This window comes from Lissotriton vulgaris, chromosome 4_1 (genome assembly GCF_964263255.1).
Source record: "Lissotriton vulgaris chromosome 4_1, aLisVul1.2, whole genome shotgun sequence".
Taxonomy (NCBI): domain Eukaryota; kingdom Metazoa; phylum Chordata; class Amphibia; order Caudata; family Salamandridae; genus Lissotriton; species Lissotriton vulgaris.
In genome coordinates this window covers 499,958,579-499,983,723 of record NC_141691.1, presented here as the reverse complement: position 1 = coordinate 499,983,723, position 25,145 = coordinate 499,958,579, and the positions used below count along the sequence as shown (strand labels likewise).

General features: G+C 44.5%; 1 protein-coding gene across 1 annotated transcript in view; it reads left to right on the top strand.

The window, feature by feature from the left end:
- PRRG3 (proline rich and Gla domain 3) overlaps positions 1–23,935 on the top strand; it is a 189,262-nt gene extending 165,327 nt beyond the window's left edge. Inside the window, exon 4 of the mRNA XM_086964656.1 lies at positions 22,672–23,935. Coding sequence (XP_086820782.1) covers positions 22,672–23,196 — 525 coding nt within the window. The 3' untranslated portion in view covers positions 23,197–23,935. The remainder of the gene's footprint in view (positions 1–22,671) is intronic.
- Positions 23,936–25,145: the final 1,210 nt, after the last annotated feature.

The window sequence follows — 25,145 nt, the reverse complement described above, 5'->3', positions numbered from 1 at the left end:
ATGGAGATGGGATCGGGGAAAAAAGCTAGAGATGACAGGGATGGTGTCCTCTGTCCAGAAGACCAGTGGAGGATCTCCCTCTGTTCGGGGAATGACAGTGAACACCGTCTGGTTTGGGAAGGGAAGGGGAAACCCTGTTACTACGGGCATAGACAAACCCTCCTCTCCTCATTCCTTACACACATGCGGAAACAGTAATTACCTTGCAAATGGAAGCACCATGAATTGAGAAGTCATCTGGTTAAACGGAGCTTGAAGTAGCGATCCTGCGAGATCAAGCACAAACGAAAATAAATCTCTCCAGCGCTGTAAAGTACAAAGTAACAAGCGCTCATGCTCGTTTAAACACAAACAAAAGTAAAGCGCTCCAGCACGGTGATGTACAAAATAACAAGCGCTCCTGCGCGTCAGCGAGAAAATGAACAACCAGCGCTCCAGGATGGTGCAGAAGTAAATAAAGTGCTCCAGGGTGATACTACTCCTAAAACCAAATACCAACAGAATAATGCTGCAATCCAGGATCAAGAACACTGTCAATGCACTACCCAGTGCGCTCGCACTGAATTGGAAAACAAGGCTTTGGCAAGATAGTGCGCACTAGCAGGGAAACATGAGTCATGTTGTTAGGGAAACGAGGGGATACCTGATACTGGTGTCTGATGCAGATTCGGGCATCCGAAGACGGCAAAGGCGTTAATCTGAAGCGCTGAACCTGCGGGAACCGCAGCGGTTATGCGGTTTCCCCCGGAAGCTCTGAATTTCATAGCAGCAGCTTCCAATAGCGGAGAACTGGACCGCTCACCGCCTGTACCTCGGAAGTGAGGAATACCTATTTCCGCATGGTTGAAGGAGCACACACATCAGACAATCGGGGGGCAGGAACCCCACCAGGACCAAGACTCTTGGAAGGTGATTTCTGCTGTCCAGGATCATCAAAATTAATGCAGTCATGATTTTGCACCAATCGGAACCGACACATTGCCTTTCGACCCAGGAGCCAATCAATGACATTGCCACGATGGACTACACAGCTCAACGATGAAAGACAGCACAGTTTGATGACATGCAGCACCTGTATTGCAAAGGGGTCATTGACGAAGCCTTCATTTACTGAGCTGATATTTACCAACGCTTCACCTCCCTCCACGGTATTAACTACTTTGCAGCGTCTCCTCGCATCGAGTCGTCAACGCTTGCTCTATCAAGAGTATTTTTTTCAGCAGGACCTGTGCGAGTCCTGTAGCCTGCATGCCCACCATTGCTGTTGGCCTGAACTTTGGATTTAACCCAGCAATGTGACCTCAAGTAACCCCTAAGCGCTATTTGACTCTAAGCATTAGATTTTGATTTAATCTTTAAAAATTCATAGCTCCGGTTCTACTTATAGGATTTTTGGCAGGCGATATAAAAATGCTCCCACCAGGCGGGAGCAGACATATGTTCCCTACTACTTTGTCCCAGGGCCATTTAAGGCCTCCTTTATTTTCATGTCGCTCTGGGGCCTGCAAAGGCTCAGGGAGGTCGGTCGACATGAACTGTGCAGTCCCCTTTCTCCCCCTTTTTTTTTTTTTAAAAAACACCAATTGGCTCAGGGGTCTTATTTTTTAAAAGAATTCTGCCCCGGGGAAAGAGAACTGTGTCCCCTGTTTTTTGTAAGCGTGGTACCATGGAATGGGGTTCAACAAGCCCAAATTGGTTCCGGTAGGGGGCCTCCACTCACTCCCCCTCCTCAAATATGTTTTAAAAATGTCATGCTACCATTTTAATTTTATGGGTTTTTCTGGGAGAAGGTTTAACTTTGGGCCCAGGTGGTGTCCCTCTGTGCCCCCCCCACCCCCTCCAGAGTGCCAAGTGGGGTATCTACTCTTTCTCCTTATGTTTTTTTACTTTTAAACTTCAGGACAGGGGACTAAGTCCCCGAGTCCTATAATGTATGCTGGCAAAAATGTTCATTTTGTTGGCAGCCAATAAGAGCACGCAGTCCCTCAGGAGTCTGACTAGGTAGCAAATTAGCCAAAGGGAAAAATAGCTCCACTGGCCAATCAAAATGCTCTATTTTTCTAAAATGGGAATTGAGGGACTCTTGTGAAAGTCTTCAAACTCAACCGTTCACACGTACAAATATTTTTCCACCTTAATTTCTTAAAAACTACTGAATGAATTTACACCAAATGACAAAAAGCACACTTTCGGGACCAAGATCTAGCTTCCTGCTAAATATGGTGTAATTCCAATCAGCAGTATTTGTGGTAGCACTGTCTAAAAACGTCTATGTAAAATGCATGGTGATTTTGATTTTTGGTACCCCTATTTTTCTTCTCGCCTCTGCTTGACAGATCGCCCCAAAACTTTCCATGCATGAACGGGCTAAAAAGTACTTCTTATGGGGAGCTTTTCTATGGAAACTCTGAACTGACTATAACTATCTTGTAGCGACCTCCACTGGGTAATATATAAGGGATAAAGTACCATTCGCCTTACATTATCAGGATATTGCAAGTCACCGAGGAGTTTTATAGCGATATAGAAGAATGAGGCCGAAGGCTGAGTTCCTTTATGAGGTTATGGAACTCAAGGTGACTTGCAATATCCTTATCGTGTACGCTATCCCATACAATACAATGTCATGCCAACACATTTCCTAAAAAACACTGTAAATCTTGCTGCTTTGCACTTTCATTTGAAAGAGCAAGCATGTTTACAACTAAGAAGAATAAAAATAAAGCCTCTAGTGCAAAATAAACACATCAGAAACCTGTTAGATATTTGTTGCAAACCGATACTATGGTTGAAATCAAGACAGTTTGGAAAAAAAAAAAATACAGTAGCTCAGAATGTGTAGAAACATGCAGAATAATTGCCTCTCTTTTCTATATTTAAGGAGTGCAAAAAATAAACATATTCTCTGGGGAAGCTGGGATTTTCATCTAGATTTTTTTATTCATCTCTATAATCCCAAACCAGGTCGACTGGACCTTTTTCCCTGTTCTAGAAGAATAAAGGGAAGATTTTACCACAGCTTTGAACAACTTTACAATCAAATCAAAATTAAACTCAAAGGACCACTGACTACGAACTGAAGTTTCAAAGATTTATTACAAAGCCAAAAATATTTGGACATACAAACACCTCAGCAAAAGGTTCAGAAAATAAACTGGCACTTATACAAACATAATTCTACGCAAGATTCTCAGACGATTCAGAATAAAAAGCAAAGTCAATTTGAGTAACATTAGGCAACCAGGAACAGTCCCAGCTTGAAGTTTAGACTGCATTTACAAAAAGGAAAAGAAAAACGATTAGTCTCTCCCTACACTATTCTAAGGTGACATCCCTACATAACGTTCCCATCGGACAAGAGTAAAGGTGTCAGCGGTGAAGACTTCCAAAGAAATACATTCACCTTCTTCAGGCAAATAGTCTAACTGTCGAGGTTGTTCTAAGATGCTCCTTCTTACACCCCACTCTGCCCTAAGTTCCCTAAGGACTCTCTCTCTACAGCTTTCTACATCCTGCTCTGTCCGTTCCCTGACTAAGATCTACCCTCCACCCTCGGGAGCTGTCCCTAATACAAAAACCCCAAAACAGTCGACACGCTCAGAGGTACACCCCTCTGGCAGGTGAAGATCTTCGGATTTTTCCAGTATGGCACCTTTCCATCCAGCGTCCGTTGGTGTGTCCTTGGGTCCCAGGCACCTTCCTCTCTAAATGTTGTACTCCCAAATTCTTTGGCAGCCTTTCTCCATCCGTGCCTACTATCCTAACTCCTAAACAATGGACCCTTCTACCTTGGCGCCTTGTGGCCTTGCACCTGCAAACTGAAATACATGGGAACATCTCTGCAAACATTCGAAGTTACAATTCAACATTTTGCTGAGGACAGCTTCTTCCCCCAAGAGAGAAAATCTTTCCTTCTCGGCTAAAGCTAATAAAAGAAGATACCGTTAGGCCTCTAATGGCTTCAGCATAGCTCAGGCCCTTGCACTTTCAAATGTATTTCTAACACGAGATGGCAATACATTTTACTACTTTCAATGTGAGTACTAGTTTTCGTTCTAAAGCCTACGTTAATTCAGTCATTGATAAACATATATTTCAAAAGCATTTCATTAGTGACACAACATTTTACAGATGATTTCATTCCTGTATTAGGCAACACTGCATTTCAATTAAAACTCTACATTAGTCTCTGGTTAATAAACACATCCAAATATATAGTGCTGATTCTCAGCCTAACATTATAAGTCTAAACTACATTAGTAGACTATCTAAATATGTGGGTGCCGACTACTCGGGATTATGGTGCACCCCTACAAATTTCAAAATAACATGGCGCTCCCTCATCTCAATGCTTGTAATAGTAAACTATTAAAATAGAGCAGAAGAAAGAAAATTAACTTCTGTTTTTATTGCTTTAAACAGCTGCTTCAATTATGTTCCATGACCTGACCTGCCTTTCAACTTGGCTGCTGGCTCTAGCAGAAATTCATTGTGACGTCAGAACTCAACTGTTATAACTTATAACAGTCTAGTTCTGATGTATTGTCTTTCTAATTTGTGACTGAGTGCGTCACTAGTCACTGATTATAAAGAAACAAGAGACAAGCATTTATACAAGGATTACAGAGTACCACGTATTCTATATATGTAGAACTCCGTAACTCGTCCTCAGCACCCTGCTCACCACCACTCGTTAACCGATACGGACACGGACCATAACAGAGTACCACGTATTATATATATGTAGAACTCCGTAACGCGTCCTCAGCACCCTGCTCACCACCACTCGTTAACAGATACGGACACGGACCACAGGAATCAGATGCCAGTTATTTTGTTTTGTGCTTCTCTGCAGCATATATATATATGTAATGTAATGACTAAGGGGTATAAATACAATCACAGAATGTCATGATGTTGTGAACAAGGCGGGTGCTTACCGCCGAAACGCGTCAAGCAGCCTATATGCAAGAATAAACTTATTTGGAATCAACCAAATTTCACGGAGTCAGTGCCTTACTTGGATGAGAAAGTTTGGAGTGTTCCAGATAGATAGAAATCTCCTGTCCTGGAGATTCAACACTGACCCTCCTCGATTTGGTGCGCTGTGGAAGATAAGGACAAATTCTTGGGTATTCTTTCAGAGGAGAGACACGCAGCGCCCCCCTTAACCAGAAATTGGAACCTGTGAAGCACCAAGAGTGTCTGGAAAACACCACGGAGAGCCTGACTGGAATCTACAGTTTCCGTAAGGCGATTGGGATTGCCAGGTAAGGCCAGTACGTGTGTGAGAGTACAAGACCCAAGGGTGTGTATGCACTAACCAAGGTATTTAAGGGAGAGGTAGCCTAAGTGCGGAGTGCGCATAACTAAGGCAGTGAAATATTCCAAAAAACTTTTAATTCTTAAAGAAACACACAATGGCTGTGGAATGGGAGAGAGAAAGGGAAGAGGCGGCACGGGACATATTCCAAGACACTGACACAGGCGAAGACAACACTCCTAACGTGTCAGCCCCAAAAAACAAAGGAGGGAACAAAGATGTAACAAAAGACCTACTGACAGAACTGGAGAAGTTAAGGAAAAAAGAGGTGGCAAAATGGTGGGAGGTGAAATCATTAAGCAGATATATTGAAGTCGGCCGAGTACCAAGAGGGCTAAGAATACTGGTAGCCCCAACGTATGAAAACCCAGATCCAGCTATGCTCCAAGACTGGACGGATAACAGCGCACTAGCATCAACCAACATGCTAAAAATCTTGACAAAATATGCAGCAAGCGACAGAGAAAAACTTATCGCCCGCATTGAGGAAATCATAAAAGAATTAGACACTAAAGAAAACAAGGAAGAAATAGCCAAAAGTTTGGATGAAATCAAAGGGAGAGTCCTTAAACATGAGGAAGAAATAAAAGAAAGAAAAGCCATAAAATTTCAAAGGGACCGGAAAGATTATATGACTGGAAGAATATATACATTCGCAAGAAAGTATGACCAAGTACGTAGTCAATCACTGCACAAGAGCATGACCAGCAATGGGACCCTGGGAGAACAAAGTGAACCAGACTTAAGTACTGATTATGAATCAGAGAATGAAATAAATAACCCGCAGGGAGCCACTGGACCAGTACCCACCCCTGCACAGGAGTTGGCTTTTTTAAGGGTACAACGCCTCACAACACTGAGGCCAAGAAGACCATTTCAACAAAGGAGCAACTCAACCTCAAAACAAGACTCCCAACAAAAACTAAGAGTCGCCGCCGGAAAGACAGACGGTGGGGAAAAGGACAAAGAAAAAACGAAACCAACGGCAACAGCAAAGAAACAATACAAAAAGAAATCTCAGCGATAATGACAGGAAACACAATAAGTAAAGATAACACAGTAATTAATCTTTCAAACATGGAATTGTCGCAAAGAGAAATAGAGATTTTATCCTTGGGACTAACGTTTTGTGCCCACACAAACTTTGACTATGCTCAAACCAGGATTGATTTCTTTCAATATATGCGGAAGTTAAAACTCCAAAAACATTTTGCAAACACCCTCAACCAAAAAGAAGGAATTGAAGGGAATATCCAAACCAATCAAGGACTCAGTGTGGCAAATATGAATGTGTTGAGGGATATGATTGACATTGAACAAGACAACACAAATAACTTGGTGTCATCTGGAATGGCTGCAGAAATCACAGACATAGACATTTACAAAACAGAAAAAACCAACTTCAAGCCAAAATCGGTATTTATGCCAATAACGCAGAAGGATGGGCTTGACTTGTTCACAGAATGTGTTATCAAAGATTTGAAGGATTTATCTACAAAAAGCTCAGAAGAGTTCTTTTCAAAATATCAGAATAGAAATAGGCAGTATGAGAAACTGATGGAAAAAATAAAAATGAGATCAGACATTGTTATCAGATGGTCTGATAAAGGAGGAAACATTGTGCTATGGCCATTACAAATGTATAACGATGAGGCAATGGCACAACTGCAAGATCAAGACTGTTACACCAGAATAACTCCGACGCAGCTGGTGAGTGTCCAAGAGAAATACACAAATGAACTATATAGATGGAAAGGCACTGGGTTGTTGAGCAAAGAGGAATTTGAGTATTTGAAAACGGATTACCCAACATGCCCCCAACTATACCTCATACCAAAGATTCACAAAAATGAGACAACACCGCCGGGGAGACCGATAATCTCAGCTATCGGCAGCCTATTTGAGAAAACCAGCATTTTCATAGACCATTTTTTACAACCCTATGTGAAAGCCCTGCCAGCCTACATAAAGGACACGAGTGATTTTCTATGTAAAGTGTATGATGTACTTTGGGAAGATGATTATGTGTTCATGACCCTGGATGTTCAATCCTTATACACTAGCATTCGACACCATGATGGATTAAGGGCAGTGAAACACTTCCTAGGGCAGAAGCCAATTGAACTATACAATCACACCAAAATGTTGTTGGAAATGACGGAGTGGTGTCTGACCAATAATATTTTCATTTTCAATAGACTCCACTACAGACAAATCCAGGGATCAGCCATGGGTACTTTTCTCCCAGCTATGCGAATCTACACATGGGCTGGTGGGAGGAACAAGTACTCATGGCTAAACACCAAACTACTATGTCAAGTAATGTGATAATGTACAAGCGTTACATAGATGACATTTTTATACTGTGGAAAGGTCCTAAAGAAGACGCAGAATTATTTGCTGCAAAGCTCAATGAAAACACACTTAACCTGCGATTCACCTGTACTACTAACCCCACCTCAATTCAGTTCCTAGACATAGAACTATATGTAGAACAGGGCAAAATTCAAACGAGAACATACCGTAAGCCCACAGCCGGGAACTCGGTGCTACATGCACAAAGTTTCCATCCACAGAACCTGAAGGAGTCAATTCCCTACGCAGAATGCTTAAGGATGACCAGAAACTGCAGTACCAAGACAGGACTAGATGAGGCTAAACAAAACCTGTTTGCAAGACTAGGAAAGAGAGGTTACAGTCACAAAACGTGTAACAGAGCAAACATAAAATGTAGTAAGACCAATAGAAAAGATCTCCTCTTTGCCAAAAAACAAGAAAAGACAGAGACTCCCAAACCAGAGCCACCTAGATTGATTACAGGATTTAATGCCTACCATAACCAGGTCAGAAAGATTTTGACCAAACATTGGCCGCTAGTAAGGAGAGACCCCGTAATTGGAGAACTATGTGGCAATAGACCAATGATGGCATTTAGGAAGGCTAAATCCATGAGGGAGCACCTAGTCTGCAATGCGCCGGCCATCAAAAAACAGGATGACTGGCTGACAAAAATCAAAGGCTTCAGCAAGTGCAGTAAATGTAAAGCCTGCAAGCATGGGATAAACACCACAAAAGTAGAAATACCCTTCAGAAAGAGACCGTACAAGATCAGAGGCAAATACAATTGTAAAACGGACCATGCGGTGTATGTCCTAAACTGCATCTGTGGTAAAAGATATGTAGGCAGTACCATCCACCCTGTACATATCAGAGTCCTCCAACACCTCCGCGCTGTAAACAATGATGACCCAGCTTACCCTGTAGCCAGGCACATAAACACAACCCATGCAGGGGACATTGGAGTATTAACATACTTCGTCATTGACAATGTGCCAAAAAATCCGAGAGGTGGCAATCGCCTGCAGAGTTTGAGAAGACTTGAATCACGGTATATTATAATGCTTAATTCTAAGATACCGAATGGTCTCAACTCTGATGAAGCACTCAGTGTCCATCTCTAACCATGACAACATGGTTCGTGATGACAATGCCCCGGAACCTGTCATAGGTAAACTTCCCCCCTCCCGTCCAGTTAACATCTATTGTTCATTTTTTAGAATAATTTTTCACTGTATATATCAGCACTATTATAACCCCTATAGCAGTTTTAGCCTGCAAGTGCAACATTTTAGACAAATCATTTTCACACACGTATATGTCAATATAAGGGGAATTAATGCTAATGTTACTAAATTGATGACCCAGAAAGCAATGCATAGATGCAATAAGGACCAACACTTTGGTTAGAAGTCATGTTGTAGTGCTAGATATGTCGCTATCAATCAGTGCAAGGCACTGAATAAATGCCTGTATTTTTGTCCACTAGGAAATGATGTGTAAATGTTGTACATACTAAATGATAAATATGTTAAAAAACTTAGCCTAAATCCACTGGGAGTTCAGGTAACATAAATAGACAGGCGCCATGACATATGGAATTAGCACTCTGTAACAATAGCAAATTTCCCTTAAATGACCCTGCGCGCCCTGGAATGACACTGCGAGGTGCTTACTAACGCGCGCCTTAAACATCAGAGCTAGCATACGTACTAATGCGCTCAGAGTTTCCCTAAAACATCCCCCGCTGCACCCACTGTAACAAAACTTTCCTCAACGCAGATACAAGGCGGCTTGACAAACGCGCGCCTTTGAAACCCTGAGAAACCGCGTGTGTTATTAAATCGCACGCATTATTCCTGCAACATTCCGAAACTGTACCCGGTTTTAAAACACTGTAACAAAGCTTTCCTCAACACAGATACGAGGCGGCATGACAAACGCGCGCCTGTGAAACCCTAATGAACCGCGTGTAGTATTAAATCGCTCGCATTAGTCTTGGAACATTCCCCAACTGTACCCGGTTTTAAAACACGCTGAGAGTACACACAGTAGCGCGACAGACCCAACAACTCGGAAAAAGAATAAACATGCAGGAATAGCCTATGGTGTCTGGTTACTAACTTACCAGCGCCGAGAAAGTTTTCCATTTGGGAATTGACTCGTGGCATTCAGTCCATCCAGGCAGAAACAATGCGCACACATGCAGCGAGTAACAGGCAAGGCAGGAATGAGAAAATCACCAGGCTCATGTGACATAAGGGTTTCTATAGTAACGAAACCAAACAGGGGGGAGGATGATGTAACCAATTAGCAGTGAAATTGAAAGTAACTTGTTTATGTCAATTGTAAGTGGACGACGCCCCATATTACCATGGAAACTGGGTGTGACTAGTGTGTGTAATGAGAAAAACAAGCTAAATTGTGCGTAAAAACAGGAGTTGAACATGCATGATGTAATGCAATGACTAAGGGGTATAAATACAATCACAGAATGTCATGATGTTGTGAACAAGGCGGGTGCTTACCGCCGAAACGCGTCAAGCAGCCTATATGCAAGAATAAACTTATTTGGAATCAACCAAATTTCACGGAGTCAGTGCCTTACTTGGATGAGAAAGTTTGGAGTGTTCCAGATATATATATATATATATATATATATATAATATAGGACTGTGAACAAGGGCAACCGCCCGAAACGCGTCAGTCTCGTATGCTGCCTTTGCCTTAAGAAATTAAAGAACTTGCCTTGATTCTGGGACTCGTGTCGTTTTCTGGGTCTGGAGCTCCAGATTTCAGTCTTCGTGCTTTGCCTGTATATATATATATATATATATATATATATATATATATATATATATATATATATATATTTTTTTTTTTATATACATCCATCAAACATGAAGATGGCCTAATGGCAATGAAAAGCTTCCTTGAATTAAGACCTATCAAGTATCGAAGCCATAACAAGATGTTATTGGAACTCACGGACTTCTGTCTCCGGAATAACATTTTTTTGTTTGCAGGAAAACTGTATTTACAACTGCAGGGGACCGCGATGGGCACGTGCTTCGCCCCCAGCTACGCGAACCTTTTCGTGGGCTGGTGGGAGAAGCACGTGGCCTGGGCGGGGAATAACGAACGGTGGATGGACAACATTGTTTTATGGACCCGCTACATCGACGACCTATTTTTGGTGTGACGAGGTTCGCGGAATGAGGCTGAGGAATATATTTCTGATTTGAACAAGAATAATTTAAATCTCAGCTTCACCAGCAGTATGAGTCAGAGTGAGGTTTTCTACCTAGACCTACGGGTCTTCGTGGAAGACAATAAAATACAAACCGCTGTCTACAGAAAACCTACGGCGGGTAATACTATACTGCACTCACGCAGTTACCATCCCCGTAGCGTCATTAATAACATCCCCCTGGGAGAGTTTTTGCGAATGAAACGCAACTGCTCGACCTCTATGGAGTTTGTGAGCTCAAGGGAACAGTCTAAAATGAGATTCTCTCAAAGAGGCTATGGGAAAGGGATTCTCACACAAGCAGAAGTGAGAAGTGATTTGGTCGAAAGAAAGGACCTACTAACTGATAGAATTAGGCCCCTAAATAATAAGATCAGGCTAATAACTGACTTCTCTGAAAAATCTCCAGAAGTCTTCAATGTAATGCGGAAGAACTGGAAGATTCTAAAAACAGATCCTGTAATCGGGAAGTCACTGTCGGACCACCCCCTGATCACCTACAGAAAGGGGAAATCTTTCAAAGACCATCTTGTAAATAGCCATTATGAAAAAAGAAGAAAGAGAAAATCACCTGTTTCCGGCTTCTATCCTTGCATGAAGTGCAAGGCCTGTAAGAATTCCCAGAAAGTCAAGGAATATTACATTCCTGGTCAAAAGAGGAAAGGTAGAATAACCAAACTGGTGAACTGCAATTCTGACTACACAGTCTATTGTCTAACATGTCCCTGTGGGAAGAGGTATGTAGGGAGCACGGTGAAACAAACTAAACTCAGGGTCCTAGAACATATGAGGGCTATTTCATCAAAGGACCCCAACTACCCAGTAGCCCGTCATTTTGAGCAGGAACATGACAGCAATAGCAACTTATTGACCTATTTCATCCTGGATCAGTTGGTCAGAACAGAAAGAGGGGGCAATTGGATAAAAAAGTTGAGGACATTAGAATCAAGATTTATTATCCAGTTGCAGACCAAAACCCCGGGAGGGATGAATAATGAAGAAGAGATGTGGACCCACATCTGAACATTCCTCTCACATTTCCTTCCCTCTTTTCTCAGAACCAGCAATGTAAATTTGTATATAGTTTTTCTTTAAGCAGAGTAGACTGACCAGTTACCATCAATGTTTCGTGTATCGTTTTTGATTATTATTTTTGAGGAATGTAAAATGCAGTTATGAATTAGGTGATCAGATTGAGTCACTCATAAATGAATAGCCCATTCAGGGCTAAAATGTAAATAACGAATGCCCATCCAGGGCTAAATTGTATATAATCTAACTGCAACACAACTTTGGTAACATTTAACCATGTGAAATGATGTGACTTTCACGTAAATTTACAAGTGAAAATTCGAATTTTTTGGTACGTGCGGCGCAACTACCATCTAAACTTATGTTTAAAAAGCGAGAATGAATATTGAAGTTTATTCTTCTTTTCATGTTTCAATTGATGTGACAAATGAATTAGTGAATTTGGTTCTCTCGCATCTTGTGTATATATGTATATATGTAACATAGTAGATTGCCCGTTCAAAGATGGCTGCCGCAAAAATAATGAATGCATTGCCTGATGTACCTTCTTTTATGTTGATGTACATGAAGTGAATCACGTGATGAATGATGATCACAGTGTTTTTTTGATTTAAACGTAATTTGAAAACAATGTCAGTTACACTGACGAAGGCGGCAACGCCGAAACGCGTTTGTATACTGACTACCGAGGAGGTCTTTGATGAATAAAAGACTTGGCTGACCCACGCCGTATTGGCTTTGAGTGCTCTCATTTCTCTAACCCGAGAGTCTGGGGTTTTTGCGTTTGCCAATATATATATATATATATATATATATATATATTCGTGCTCGCTTCCCTTCACTTTGTCAGTTCGGAGAAAAGCACTCACATGGGGTCTTTGTCTTTTGAATCTCTTTAATTCGTAGAGCCAACATAATGCATTTCGGCTTAATCTAATGTCTAATGTCTTTTTGTTTCGTGCCAAGAGACAACAGTTTTTAAAACCACAAGTGAATCACATGATGTGATTCACTTGTGGTTTTAAAAAACTGTCAGGATTTTAGACGGGACTACAGTCCAAACCGTTGAACAGAATTACATGAAATTTGGTAGAACGCTTGATCTTGTGCCAGAAAGAGTACTTTTTGTTATTTGGTGTAAATCTGTTCAGTTGTTCTAGAGGTATTAAAGAATACAGTTTGTATATCTAGAGACTCGGATCCACGCCACAACAGCAATGCCCTGATTGGCTGACCACAACCTGAGAGAAAAATTGTGGCTTCCATTTTGTCAATCTGGACACGGTTCCCAGAAGGGAGAATAAAGTATAAATAGGATATAAGTGGTCAGAATATAGTTATCCTGACCCCATGGGACTGATGGGGGCGGGGGGGCTGTGAGGGACTCCTCATGGGCAAGGAATTGTCCAAAAAGTAAGGGGTGAAGTCCGCAAGGATCTGTGGCCCTTATGGCGCCCCATATGAATCCGCGGATCTAGATGCCAATTAAAAAAAATAAACCCCCTCAGACACTCACTTACACAAGCACTCACACATTCATACAGCCACTTACACACCCACTGTTAGAACTGGCTATTTCTGGTAGGCTAAGGCTGACGCCATAGCCAGGCAGAAACCACCATTCTAGTCAGGGCAAGGAAGTCACACGCCAAGATAACCTCTGCTCACCCCCTTGGTAGCTTGGCTCAAGCAGTAAGGCTAAACTCGGAGGCAATGTGTAAAGCATTTGCGCCAGCGCACAACAGCAACAACATACTAGGCACACCACAAAAGAGACTCCACACAAGGTTATTATAAAAATAACTTTTGTATTGTAAAAACATATCAGATAAAATCACACATATACATGGTGCCAACTGGCACGGGCAATATTCACAGGGATTATGTACACAAGACAGGGCCACAAGGGCCACTGTCATATTCAGATATAGCACTTCTAGAATAAAGAATAAATGTAACATAAAATAATAATCAAAAGATAACCACCAGTAACCACTGGTAACAGGAACCAGGACCTTACTAGGACCACCTGTACTAAGAAAGAAGAACCACCTAAGTAACACACAGCATTAGGGGTCTAAGAAAGGATACATTACTCATGATGCAATAAACCTACATTCAGAGGAGTAGAAAAGACAACCACCTAAGAATAACCACATTTAGGGGCATAAACCAGAACCTTACCCATGATGCATGAACACATTCAGAGGAATAATAAGGCGAAACACATGACGCCATAAACATTCAGAGGTGTTAAGAATAGAGCACATGATGCAATAAAATCACATTCAGGGGTGCAGCGCAAGAAGACACATGATGACTAAACATTCAGAGGTGCAGCGCATGGAAAGGAAGACACATAATGCATAAACATTCAGAGGTGCCTAATAAATCAATAGCGCAAAAACTCACACAAGCAATAACTATTAAAAAGCATAGAAATCACATTGCGCCAACACTACATAAGCCACTACCTGTGGCAGTCCCTAGGCCAACTGGCCTTGTTGGGGCAAGGATGCCCTGGGTCCAAAGTCAGGGCGCGCTGCCATGCAGCGCCAGTCCAAAGTACAAAAAGCCTAAATGTGGCAGCTGCCCACAAAGTGCTGGGCAACTGGGAACATCACAGACACTGTGGCAGGGGCCCTGAAATGAAGGGGTGCCCCTTGAGCACAAACTGCGCCACATTGAGCCACACAGGCTCTGAAACAAATATCTCTCTGAAGCCCTCTGGCTCCTCAGCAAAATGTCCCCCCTGAGCCTAACAGGCTCTTCAGCAAATAGGGGGTCGTGGGAGCCCCTCTCTGGGGGGGGCTCGAAAACGCTACAATGCCCCCAGAGCCTAACAGGCCCTAAAAGCAACTTGGCCCATCGTTGGAGTCTCTCTGGACTCTAAGGCAACAAGCACTCTGGGCCAGGCTCACCAGCCAATTACACGCTAGCACCAACTTACACCAATATGCCAACTTCCAAAAGTAGGACTTCTAGACTAGACACAGCCATGTCGCATACATCATTTTGCAGCATTCACTCTCACGAGTTGATACATACCAAACTCGCCCCTGCACTCCCCACACATCAGGAACTACCATGGGCATACATATTCCCCATTCATTCCTATGGGAGGGCAGGTCACTCACCATTCATTCACAGAGAGCTCAAGCACTTTACACTGTACCACAGTGAAAAAGTGCGCAGAGGCCTAAAATCACCAACACCAGGTTCCATAAATAGGCTAGGAAAACGCAAAAAGTCTAGGGGTGAACCTGCCTAATGGGCCGGGTCCAACACAACCCCCTTCCAGCCAAAACGCAGGGTAGACCAATCACACCACTGATGGGCTTCACTGCTTTGGGCGACAAAACCACGGACACGGCCTCGCACAGCAGGGACACCGTCCAGTTTTTCGCCACTCTGAACCTACATGGTTTCCTCCAAATAATAACTCTCTGACTCAACTAGGGTACCCCACTGGTACACACTAGTCATCCACAGCCAAGACCAGGCCATAGGCCATCCAAATCACAGGTCCTAACTAATCCACAGAGTGGGGGGGTAGTAACCCCTGGCACACAATAGCCATGCTCCACTCTCTCTCTCAGTGTAGCTACAACCACCACTGATCCAACAACCTAGGGACCATACCCTCAGGCTGACCAGAGGTCACGGGCAAGAATGCCCCACCCTGCCTCTACTTCTGGGTTTCCGCACCCTCACAGAGAAGCACTCACCAGAACACAATCTTACCAGATCAGGACCTCACTCCATCACTGGTCTACCACCTGGAAACTATTTCACTTCTGAGGTACAAAGCACACAGCACAGTTACTCTTCAAGCAGGTGGGGGGACACAGCACACAGCAAAGCCCCCTTTCCTCTACCTTGGTGGAAACAACAAACTGCAGGTGAGCCCCAGAACACGCAGCAAGGGCAGCCCCCTCAGTCTCTTCAGCTGATCCACTTTGGTAGAGATTCCTCTTGACCTAGAAGTTTCCTAATCTCCCAACCTAAGATCTAAACCCTCAGGTTACACCGGGGTCAGAAGTAAGGACACCGTCCCTCTGCACCCCCTTCCAGTTCCAGTATGACTCAGGCTAGACAGAGCACACGCCAGCGGCGTATCAGCGACACACTCTCCTCCAGTACTCCTCCCAGGTCAGGCCACAACCCCAACCTGGCTTTCCCCCCTCCTCGGGGAACGACCTCCAGAGGCCCCACAAATGGTCAAGCACTCTGGACGGTCAAACGCTCAGCGAGCCAGGACTTCTGCACCCTCCACTTAGGAGCGGTACTGCCCAACACTAGGACCGCCGGAGTTCTGGTTACAGACACTCCCCGTCCTCTAGACACAGGAAGATCCTCCTCAAATGACCTATGTACAGCTTAGGCCCCTGACCTGGCGCTCCCTTAAGGAACCCTCCAGGCCCTGAGATAGGGTTTCAGGCCAACGTGGGACACACCGTCCCACACTCACTCCGCCTCCACTGAGACAGGGCGTGAGCCCCTACACCCCTACCATACTACTGGGACCAAGCTGGGTTACACATGAACCTCTTCCCCTTCACAGGATCATCAGATACACAAGCCACTCCTTTTGGAACCACTCCCTAATGCCTCTGCAAGACATCTAGCACACCGCCAGACATCCACCTTCTTGTCCAGTGCCTCTGCAGGACCTCCTGCACACCACCAGAGGTACACCTCTCATGCAAGCTTTTTAACAAAAAGAAAACTCACACCAACTCCTCCAGTTCAGCACATCACTCATTCGAACACTCCCCCCCCTCGGACTGGTAAGGCAGTTTCCACCACCCCTGATCACTCAACCTGACCACACGTGACACAGGTACCAAACTCTGGGAGCGGGGAATGGGAATTAACACACTGGACACATTAAAGCTGCCACCACTGGATCCTACCACACTGGGGAATCCAGACACACACACTACACTCAGGGAACAACCACCCTCCTGAGCTAGTCATTTCTCCTCCACACCCCTTCTCTCTCCTATCTACCCACACACACACACATGGGGACAGGATTTGGGATTGGACACAGGACCCAGCAAGGGATTCCTAATCTATGGGAACCTCCCCCCTCTAATGGCGTCCCGCCCTGTCACTTTCTCTCATCTGCCACTAAACATAAAGCGCAGAAACACATTTGAAAATGACACTCTTGAGGAAAAAAATCAAAAACAATAATCCCAAACATGTGACTATCTGAAAAAAACAATTGCAGAGTTTTGTAATGTAGCCAGTTGTCGCTATGGCACTGCGCAAACACAAGTCCAATATCCGCACCGCTGACCAACAATGTTAGAACTGGCTATTTCTGGTAGGCTAAGGCTGACGCCATAGCCAGGCAGAAACCACCATTCTAGTCAGGGCAAGGAAGTCACACGCCAAGATAACCTCTGCTCACCCCCTTGGTAGCTTGGCTCAAGCAGTAAGGCTAAACTCGGAGGCAATGTGTAAAGCATTTGCGCCAGCGCACAACAGCAACAACATACTAGGCACACCACAAAAGAGACTCCACACAAGGTTATTATAAAAATAACTTTTGTATTGTAAAAACATATCCGATAAAATCACACATATACATGGTGCCAACTGGCACGGGCAATATTCACAGGGATTATGTACACAAGACAGGGCCACAAGGGCCACTGTCATATTCAGATATAGCACTTCTAGAATAAAGAATAAATGTAACATAAAATAATAATCAAAAGATAACCACCAGTAACCACTGGTAACAGGAACCAGGACCTTACTAGGACCACCTGTACTAAGAAAGAAGAACCACCTAAGTATCACACAGCATTAGGGGTCTAAGAAAGGATACATTACTCATGATGCAATAAACCTACATTCAGAGGAGTAGAAAAGACAACCACCTAAGAATAACCACATTTAGGGGCATAAACCAGAACCTTACCCATGATGCATGAACACATTCAGAGGAGTAATAAGGCGAAACACATGACGCCATAAACATTCAGAGGTGTTAAGAATAGAGCACATGATGCAATAAAATCACATTCAGGGGTGCAGCGCAAGAAGACACATGATGACTAAACATTCAGAGGTGCAGCGCATGGAAAGGAAGACACATAATGCATAAACATTCAGAGGTGCCTAATAAATCAATAGCGCAAAAACTCACACAAGCAATAACTATTAAAAAGCATAGAAATCACATTGCGCCAACACTACATAAGCCACTACCTGTGCAAGTCCCTAGGCCAACTGGCCTTGTTGGGGCAAGGATGCCCTGGGTCCAAAGTCAGGGCGCGCTGCCATGCAGCGCCAGTCCAAAGTACAAAAAGCCTAAATGTGGCAGCTGCCCACAAAGTGCTGGGCAACTGGGAACATCACAGACACTGTGGCAGGGGCTCTGAAATGAAGGGGTGCCCCTTGAGCACAAACTGCGCCACATTGAGCCACACAGGCTCTGAAACAAATATCTCTCTGAAGCCCTCTGGCTCCTCAGCAAAATGTCCCCCCTGAGCCTAACAGGCTCTTCAGCAAATAGGGGGTCGTGGGAGCCCCTCTCTGGGGGGGGGGGCTCGAAATCGCTACAATGCCCCCAGAGCCTAACAGGCCCTAAAAGCAACTTGGCCCATCGTTGGAGTCTCTCTGGACTCTAAGGCAACAAGCACGATATCCCTCTCCTGGGGGGGGGGGGGGGGGGGGGGGCGGACACCGACAATGTGTCCCGGCGCCCCCCGAATATGCCCAACTGTTGGAGTCCTTCTCGGTGGACTCAGCATTTAAAGGACATGGCCCCGGACACGGCATCTTCCAGGCACCCTCGGACCCGAGCTCTGCTCACCTGGCATCCGCGGTCGGGCTCCGATCCTGGGCGGCAGCACTTGCATACGCGGGGCTCCTCGGGACACACAGGAGCCCGGCTTCAGGAAGACGCCTCTCTCCCTACCCGGCCATCCGCCAACCGTGGGGGCGGCCCACTGCCATCGGAGCCGCCCGGAGAGGAAGCACCGGCCAGGTCTCTCGCCCCCCTCCCTTCACTCACCGGGACTCGGGTCGGGCTGGTGCTGGCATTTCTCCTCCGCTACTCCTCACGGCCTCCGGGGATCCGCTTCGCTTTCCCTCCCCCGGGCTGCGAGGGCGGGACTTCCGGCCGGCCGCGACCGGATTGGTCGGCCGGGCAAGCGCTTCGGGGTCACCGCGGGCAGCGCGGCGGCCCGTGTTCAGACAGGCAGGCGGCAAGGCAATGAAAATATCGGCGTGGGCAGCCGAAGCAAAGACTGCACATAAGCGAGGTGGGCACTCGCAGACCAAATAACAATCTAGTGGGGCAAATCCACGCCGGGTGGGCACCGGCTCCCAACAATAAAGCGCTCTTAGCACTAAACACGATCCACAGCGCTACAGACGAAAATGAAGCGCTCCAAATCGCTAGAAAACAGGAAGAGCGCTCCCAGGCGCTCAGGGGGAAGCACAGCGCTTCCTGCAGGCAAATGCAGCTCCTCCATGCTGCAACAAGGTCCCAGAGATTCCAAGGGGCAAGCAAAGTCCCCCCCTCAGCCCAGCAAGGCAGAGGGGTCCCCCAGGAGTCCAGGAAAGTCCATCAGAGGTCCAGGAGCTGGGCAGGACCCAGGGATTCCCCTGAGCCCCAGCAGCAGCATGCCCCTGGCAGATTCAAGTCAGAAACAAGAACAATTTGGAAGGGGATACAACCCTTTTTTATACAGTGCAAAACCTTTGAAGTCCTTTGAAGTCCTTTGAAGCAGGCAGTGTGAGAACCAGCTGGACTGGTTTAGAGGGAAGTCCCCTTCAGTATCAGGGACAGAGGTGTCAGTCGCCCAGCGGGAGGTGGAGCCAGCTTTGTAGTTACACAGGAACAGCCCTTCACTATCAAGTGCCATCTCCTCCCACTTCCCTGGCAGCAGATGCTGCCTTTCATCCATGGGCTGACTCAGACAACCTCCTGGGCTCTCCAGCCCCTGTCATCCTCAAACCAGACAGTCAATCCACAAGCAGGCCCATGCACTCTGGGCCAGGCTCACCAGCCAATCACACGCTAGCACCAACTTACACCAATATGCCAACTTCCAAAAGTAGGACTTCTAGACTAGACACAGCCATGTCGCATACATCATTTTGCAGCATTCACTCTCACGAGTTGATACATACCAAACTCGCCCCTGCACTCCCCACACATCAGGAACTACCATGGGCATACATATTCCCCATTCATTCCTATGGGAGGGCAGGTCACTCACCATTCATTCACAGAGAGCTCAAGCACTTTACACTGTACCACAGTGAAAAAGTGCGCAGAGGCCTAAAATCACCAACACCAGGTTCCATAAATAGGCTAGGAAAACGCAAAAAGTCTAGGGGTGAACCTGCCTAATGGGCCGGGTCCAACACCCACTAAGAGACCCACAACATCACTCACACACCATCTCTCACACCCAGGGAGACACTCACAGACCCACACAGGCACTCACACCACCATGCAACCACTCCCACACCTTTAAAGCATCTCACACACCCACTTGGAGACCTTCAAACCTAAGTACACACCCACTCTGAAACCCACTCAGAGAACCTCTCTCACACACATGCACTCACACACCCATTCACACACTCATACACCCACTAACACACCCAGTCACACATCCCGAAAACCACTCGCACCCACATTTAGCCGCTTACACACCCACTCAGAGTCCCATAAAACCACTCACATGCCCACTTAGAGACACAGAGAACCACTTGCACACCCACTTACGCAGGCACTCTCATACCCACCCACTCTCACACCCATGTACACAAACATACAGTCACTCCCACACCCGCTCACTGACTCACACTGTCAGTCACAAATGCACATAAACACCTGCAATACACTAACACACACCTACATAACAACTCACACAACCAGGTTACATCGACTAAATAATTAAGAAATTACATTAAAAAAAATTGAAAATTCACTGAAAAAAGTAAAGCTTACAGGAATATTCTAGTTGGGAAATAGCATTAACAAACATAGAAATTCACAAAAATAAAACCAAGGTTACAGGAAAGTTATAGTTATGAATTAAAATGAAGAAAAACCTTAGAAATTCTCTATAAAACCAAAGGTTACAGGGATGTTATAGCTAGTTTCAGATTTTAAACAAACTATAGAAATTCAGCAGCTATTGTATTCTTAAGCAACTAAAACGTGTGACCTAAGGAAACTAGAACTTGCGCCATCATGCACTGCTAGTTACCCCACATATCACATTATTTATGACATCGTTAATATCACTGAAACATTTGTTTTTTAAGTTTTTATATATATTCTCTTTGATGTGTGTGTGTATATATATATATATATGTGTGTGTGTATATGTGTGTATATATATATATATGTATATATATGTATATATATATATATCAAACAGAAACCTCTACTCCACACCAGGAAAAGAGCACGTACACGAGGACTATTTGGGTTTAAGGCCTCTTTATTAGATCATGACTTCTTGGACCCAGCAAAAAAGAGACGCGTTTCGGCTGTCGCAGCAGCCTTCTTCAATCTTAATGTGCGCCATTTTGGTGTAGGCCTATATACTAAAATCATAGACATAGAAAAGTTCATGAGGGCAGCTATTTATATATATATGTGATATATATTTTACCATATGAGATAATGCCATGCGTACTAAAGGCTCAACAATGTACCTGCATGTTAAGGTAAGCATTGTACAGGCTGTTACCCTAAAAAATAGTGTAGACGGAGGGAGTGACGTGTTCCTGTGATGACACTTCAGTTTAGGGAAAAATAACTGTTAGAAATAAATTAGTATTCTGAGTTCTGAAATTTCTGGTGAGATGAAACCGTTTGAGAGGGAGAGCAGAGGTTGTTTAGCAGCGGTTAAGGAATAGGCACAAGTAGAGAGAAGCAGACTGTATTGATTCACAAGACTGGGAGAAATGATGGACAGTTTGGTAAAGAGTAGATCGAAAAGTATTGCATATGGAGGGAAATATTTATAATTTGGTAAAGATATCGGTGTGGGCAGAACACTGGGCAAGCGTGATGCATGGAGCACATGAAGGGGAAACAATTGTAATCGGCTGGCGCACTAGGTGGGTGGAAGTTGTACACTGGTGGGAGGCAGTAAGTATGAATGTATGCAGGATTAATGACAGACAAGAGTGAGGTGGTAAATGATGTAAATGATGGAGTCCTTTGACTGGGGAGAGAGTGACAGTGAGCACGAGTAACTGATGGAAAGGAGAGTGAACACTGAAACTACTTAATGCTGTAGCAGCCTGGAAGAGTTGCGGTTATGTTCATGAGTGGGAGTGCAACAGATTCACTACATCCCTAGGTGATAGGAAATGGTCGCAGGGGTAAGTAGGATTGGAGATGCCCTTTGAGATGGGCATACATGCACGACTGGTCCATAAAGGTTGATCGGAATGAATACTGATGGTAAGCAGGTTAAAAAACAAAGTGTGTGAAACGTATAAACACAGACTAAAGAGCTATAACTTGTGCACAAGGGGAGGAAAACTTCTGTTGTATAATCAGAACACTGCAAACTCTTAAATTGCAAAAACAAAAATTATTTTAGCTTTTTCTTTCCAGTTAAAGTGGAAGATGTGTGGACTCTCAGTAGGTTCTAATCATTTGTTGAGGTCATTGGGCACTTGTTCTGGCCGTGATAATTGTTTTTTTCTTTTCTTTCACCCCTTTTAGATGGAGTTTTGGAAGGGCTACATCAATTCCCTCTATGCGGTCAAGGACCCACCGCAGTGGTCGGAACGTTCAGATGCCATGTATGTGGTGGTGCCTCTCCTCGGTGTGGCGCTGCTGATCATTATTGCTCTGTTCATTATTTGGCGGTGTCAGCTTCAGAAGGCCACGCGCCACCGTCCCTCCTACTCCCAGAACCGCTACCTCACCAGCAGAGGTGGGCGCAGCCTTCCCCGGGTCATGGTGTACAGGGAGACCTCACACAGCCACACCGAATCACCGTATCAACATGAGACTGGAACTAGAGCACAAGTGGACCGGGCTGGATCCCACCTAGACGGCACGCTCTACCCTCCTGAACACTCTGTCTCCGTTCTGTCCAGACTGTCTAGTGCCACACCACCACCTTCTTACGAAGAGGTAACTGGGAACCCGGAGAGCAGCAGCGAAGAAACCAGCACGCCCTATGGGGATCCACCGCCTAAATATGAAGAATTAGCGGTTGGCAATCCTACCTATGGCAAGTAGTGCCAGAGAGGGTGGGGAAGAAGTGTGTGTGGGCAGAGGTACAGATGAATATCTGTTTTTCAAGCCTTACCCTTTTTCCTGTAAAAACACAGCAATGTCTGTGTTCTGAACAAAGACCGTAAGAGGTAGATTGGGCGATGTGAGACGGTGAACATATCAGAAACACAGATTTCTTCCAGCACAACACGAAATGTAAAAGCACACATTTCTCCAATGAGCAAAAACAATTACTTAAACACACAGTTCATGTACTCTCCTCTTTTTAACATTTCTGAGTCTTGGTGCTTCTTTCCTGCGCTGCCTGTACCCTTTTCGATCACATTTTTAAAGTCGCCTTGCATAAAATCCAAAGCATTTATTGACCTGCCAAAAAACTATTCTCTTTGCGAGGCAACATATGAAGCTTGTTCCCTTCACCTGAATGAGTTGATAAAAACAGCGAATGCCTATGTAGAAAGTTCTGAAAACCACCAATTGTGGCTAAGGAGTAAGTTATCAGTTTGCTAATTTTGTCTGCACTTTAACTTTGTGAGTGTGAGAAAATCTTTCCCAAGACAAGGGTTTTCTCGACTTCCATTCCGACACCTTCAGAGACTTTTGTGAAGGCATTGATTGTTTCATGCTATACTTGCTTTACGCAGTTTCTGTGTTTCACTTTCTACTTGCGTTTTCGCATATCACCATTTCGACAGTGTTTGGGATCACACGCATCTCTAAATGAATAAATTGTGCCCTTTTCTGTGTCTGGGTGTGTCGTATAAAGAAACAAGCTGTATTCCTTTTTAAGGGTACTAGTATGTATTTGTTGATGGGTAAGGGAGCCACAGAGAAGCCACCCCACGTGCCATTTTGAAATGCGACAGCATCATGAATAGTAAGCCAATCACGTTTGCACATAGGTGAGCCCAAAATGGCAATTTTTTAGCACACCTTTGATCTTCATGTCCCCGTTTAGAACAGTGTTAATACGTTTTGCATTGAAGAGTGCTTAAAAACACCGCAAACTAAAGGGGGAAAAAAGTGGAGAAGCCCTATTGGCAAATACATGGCTGGGACGTAGATATTGTGTGTCCTTCCCAGATATACTTCTGGGTCAGAGAATCTAGACCCACTTGGGTGGGCCTCACTTTCATAACCAGTTCTAGCAGTCCTGTGGCAATCTCTTGCTTGGCCTGATCTTCAGGAACACAGTGCAAATATTATGTTCCTGAAGGGTCTCGAAAACTAGCCTTTCCTGCTCGGGTTTGCACAAAATGTCTGTTATGCTCTCCAGGTGTTTTATTTAAATTTAGTTCTTTCTCTTCCTACCCGAGCTAAAGCACTCTTTGTCTGACTACTTGGAAGCATTGCTCTAAAGAAAAGTCCACACTTCCTGAGATGAGTTGGAAAGTCTTTAGCAATTTTGATTTGCTTGCATGTCAACAACACTTAAACTACAACATCAGTTGTAGCATGTGACCCTATTGTCTGAGTGGGTGATAGCTCCTCGGGGATCTTATCTTGTTATTCTTAAAGGACAGATCTTTGTTATTCATAAGAAGGACTAAAACCCAAAATGTCAGCACATACAAGAAGTAATAACTGTTCAGGAAAACCAACTAAGAAGTCAATTGTTCTAAGCCATAAGTTAAAAACAGAACCTTTGTCTCACTCTGTGGGTGCATTCACAGGCATGAAGCGCATTTCGAACAGAAAGCTAAAGCAAAGTGCACAATATCCTATCCAAATTTCCAGTCTAGAAATCTGAAGTCTTGAGCACTTGTTTTTAACTCCAAAACCAGACCTTGAATGCGTGGTCAAGATGCCCATTTCATTCGAAGAGTAAAAGAAGCGCTGCAGGAACAGCCTATATTGTCTTGGAGAAGAGCAGTGTACCTAAAAAAAGTTTAGTATAAATATATATATTTCACAAAATGTTAAGACTTTATGATGATTTTGCGAAGCTATTA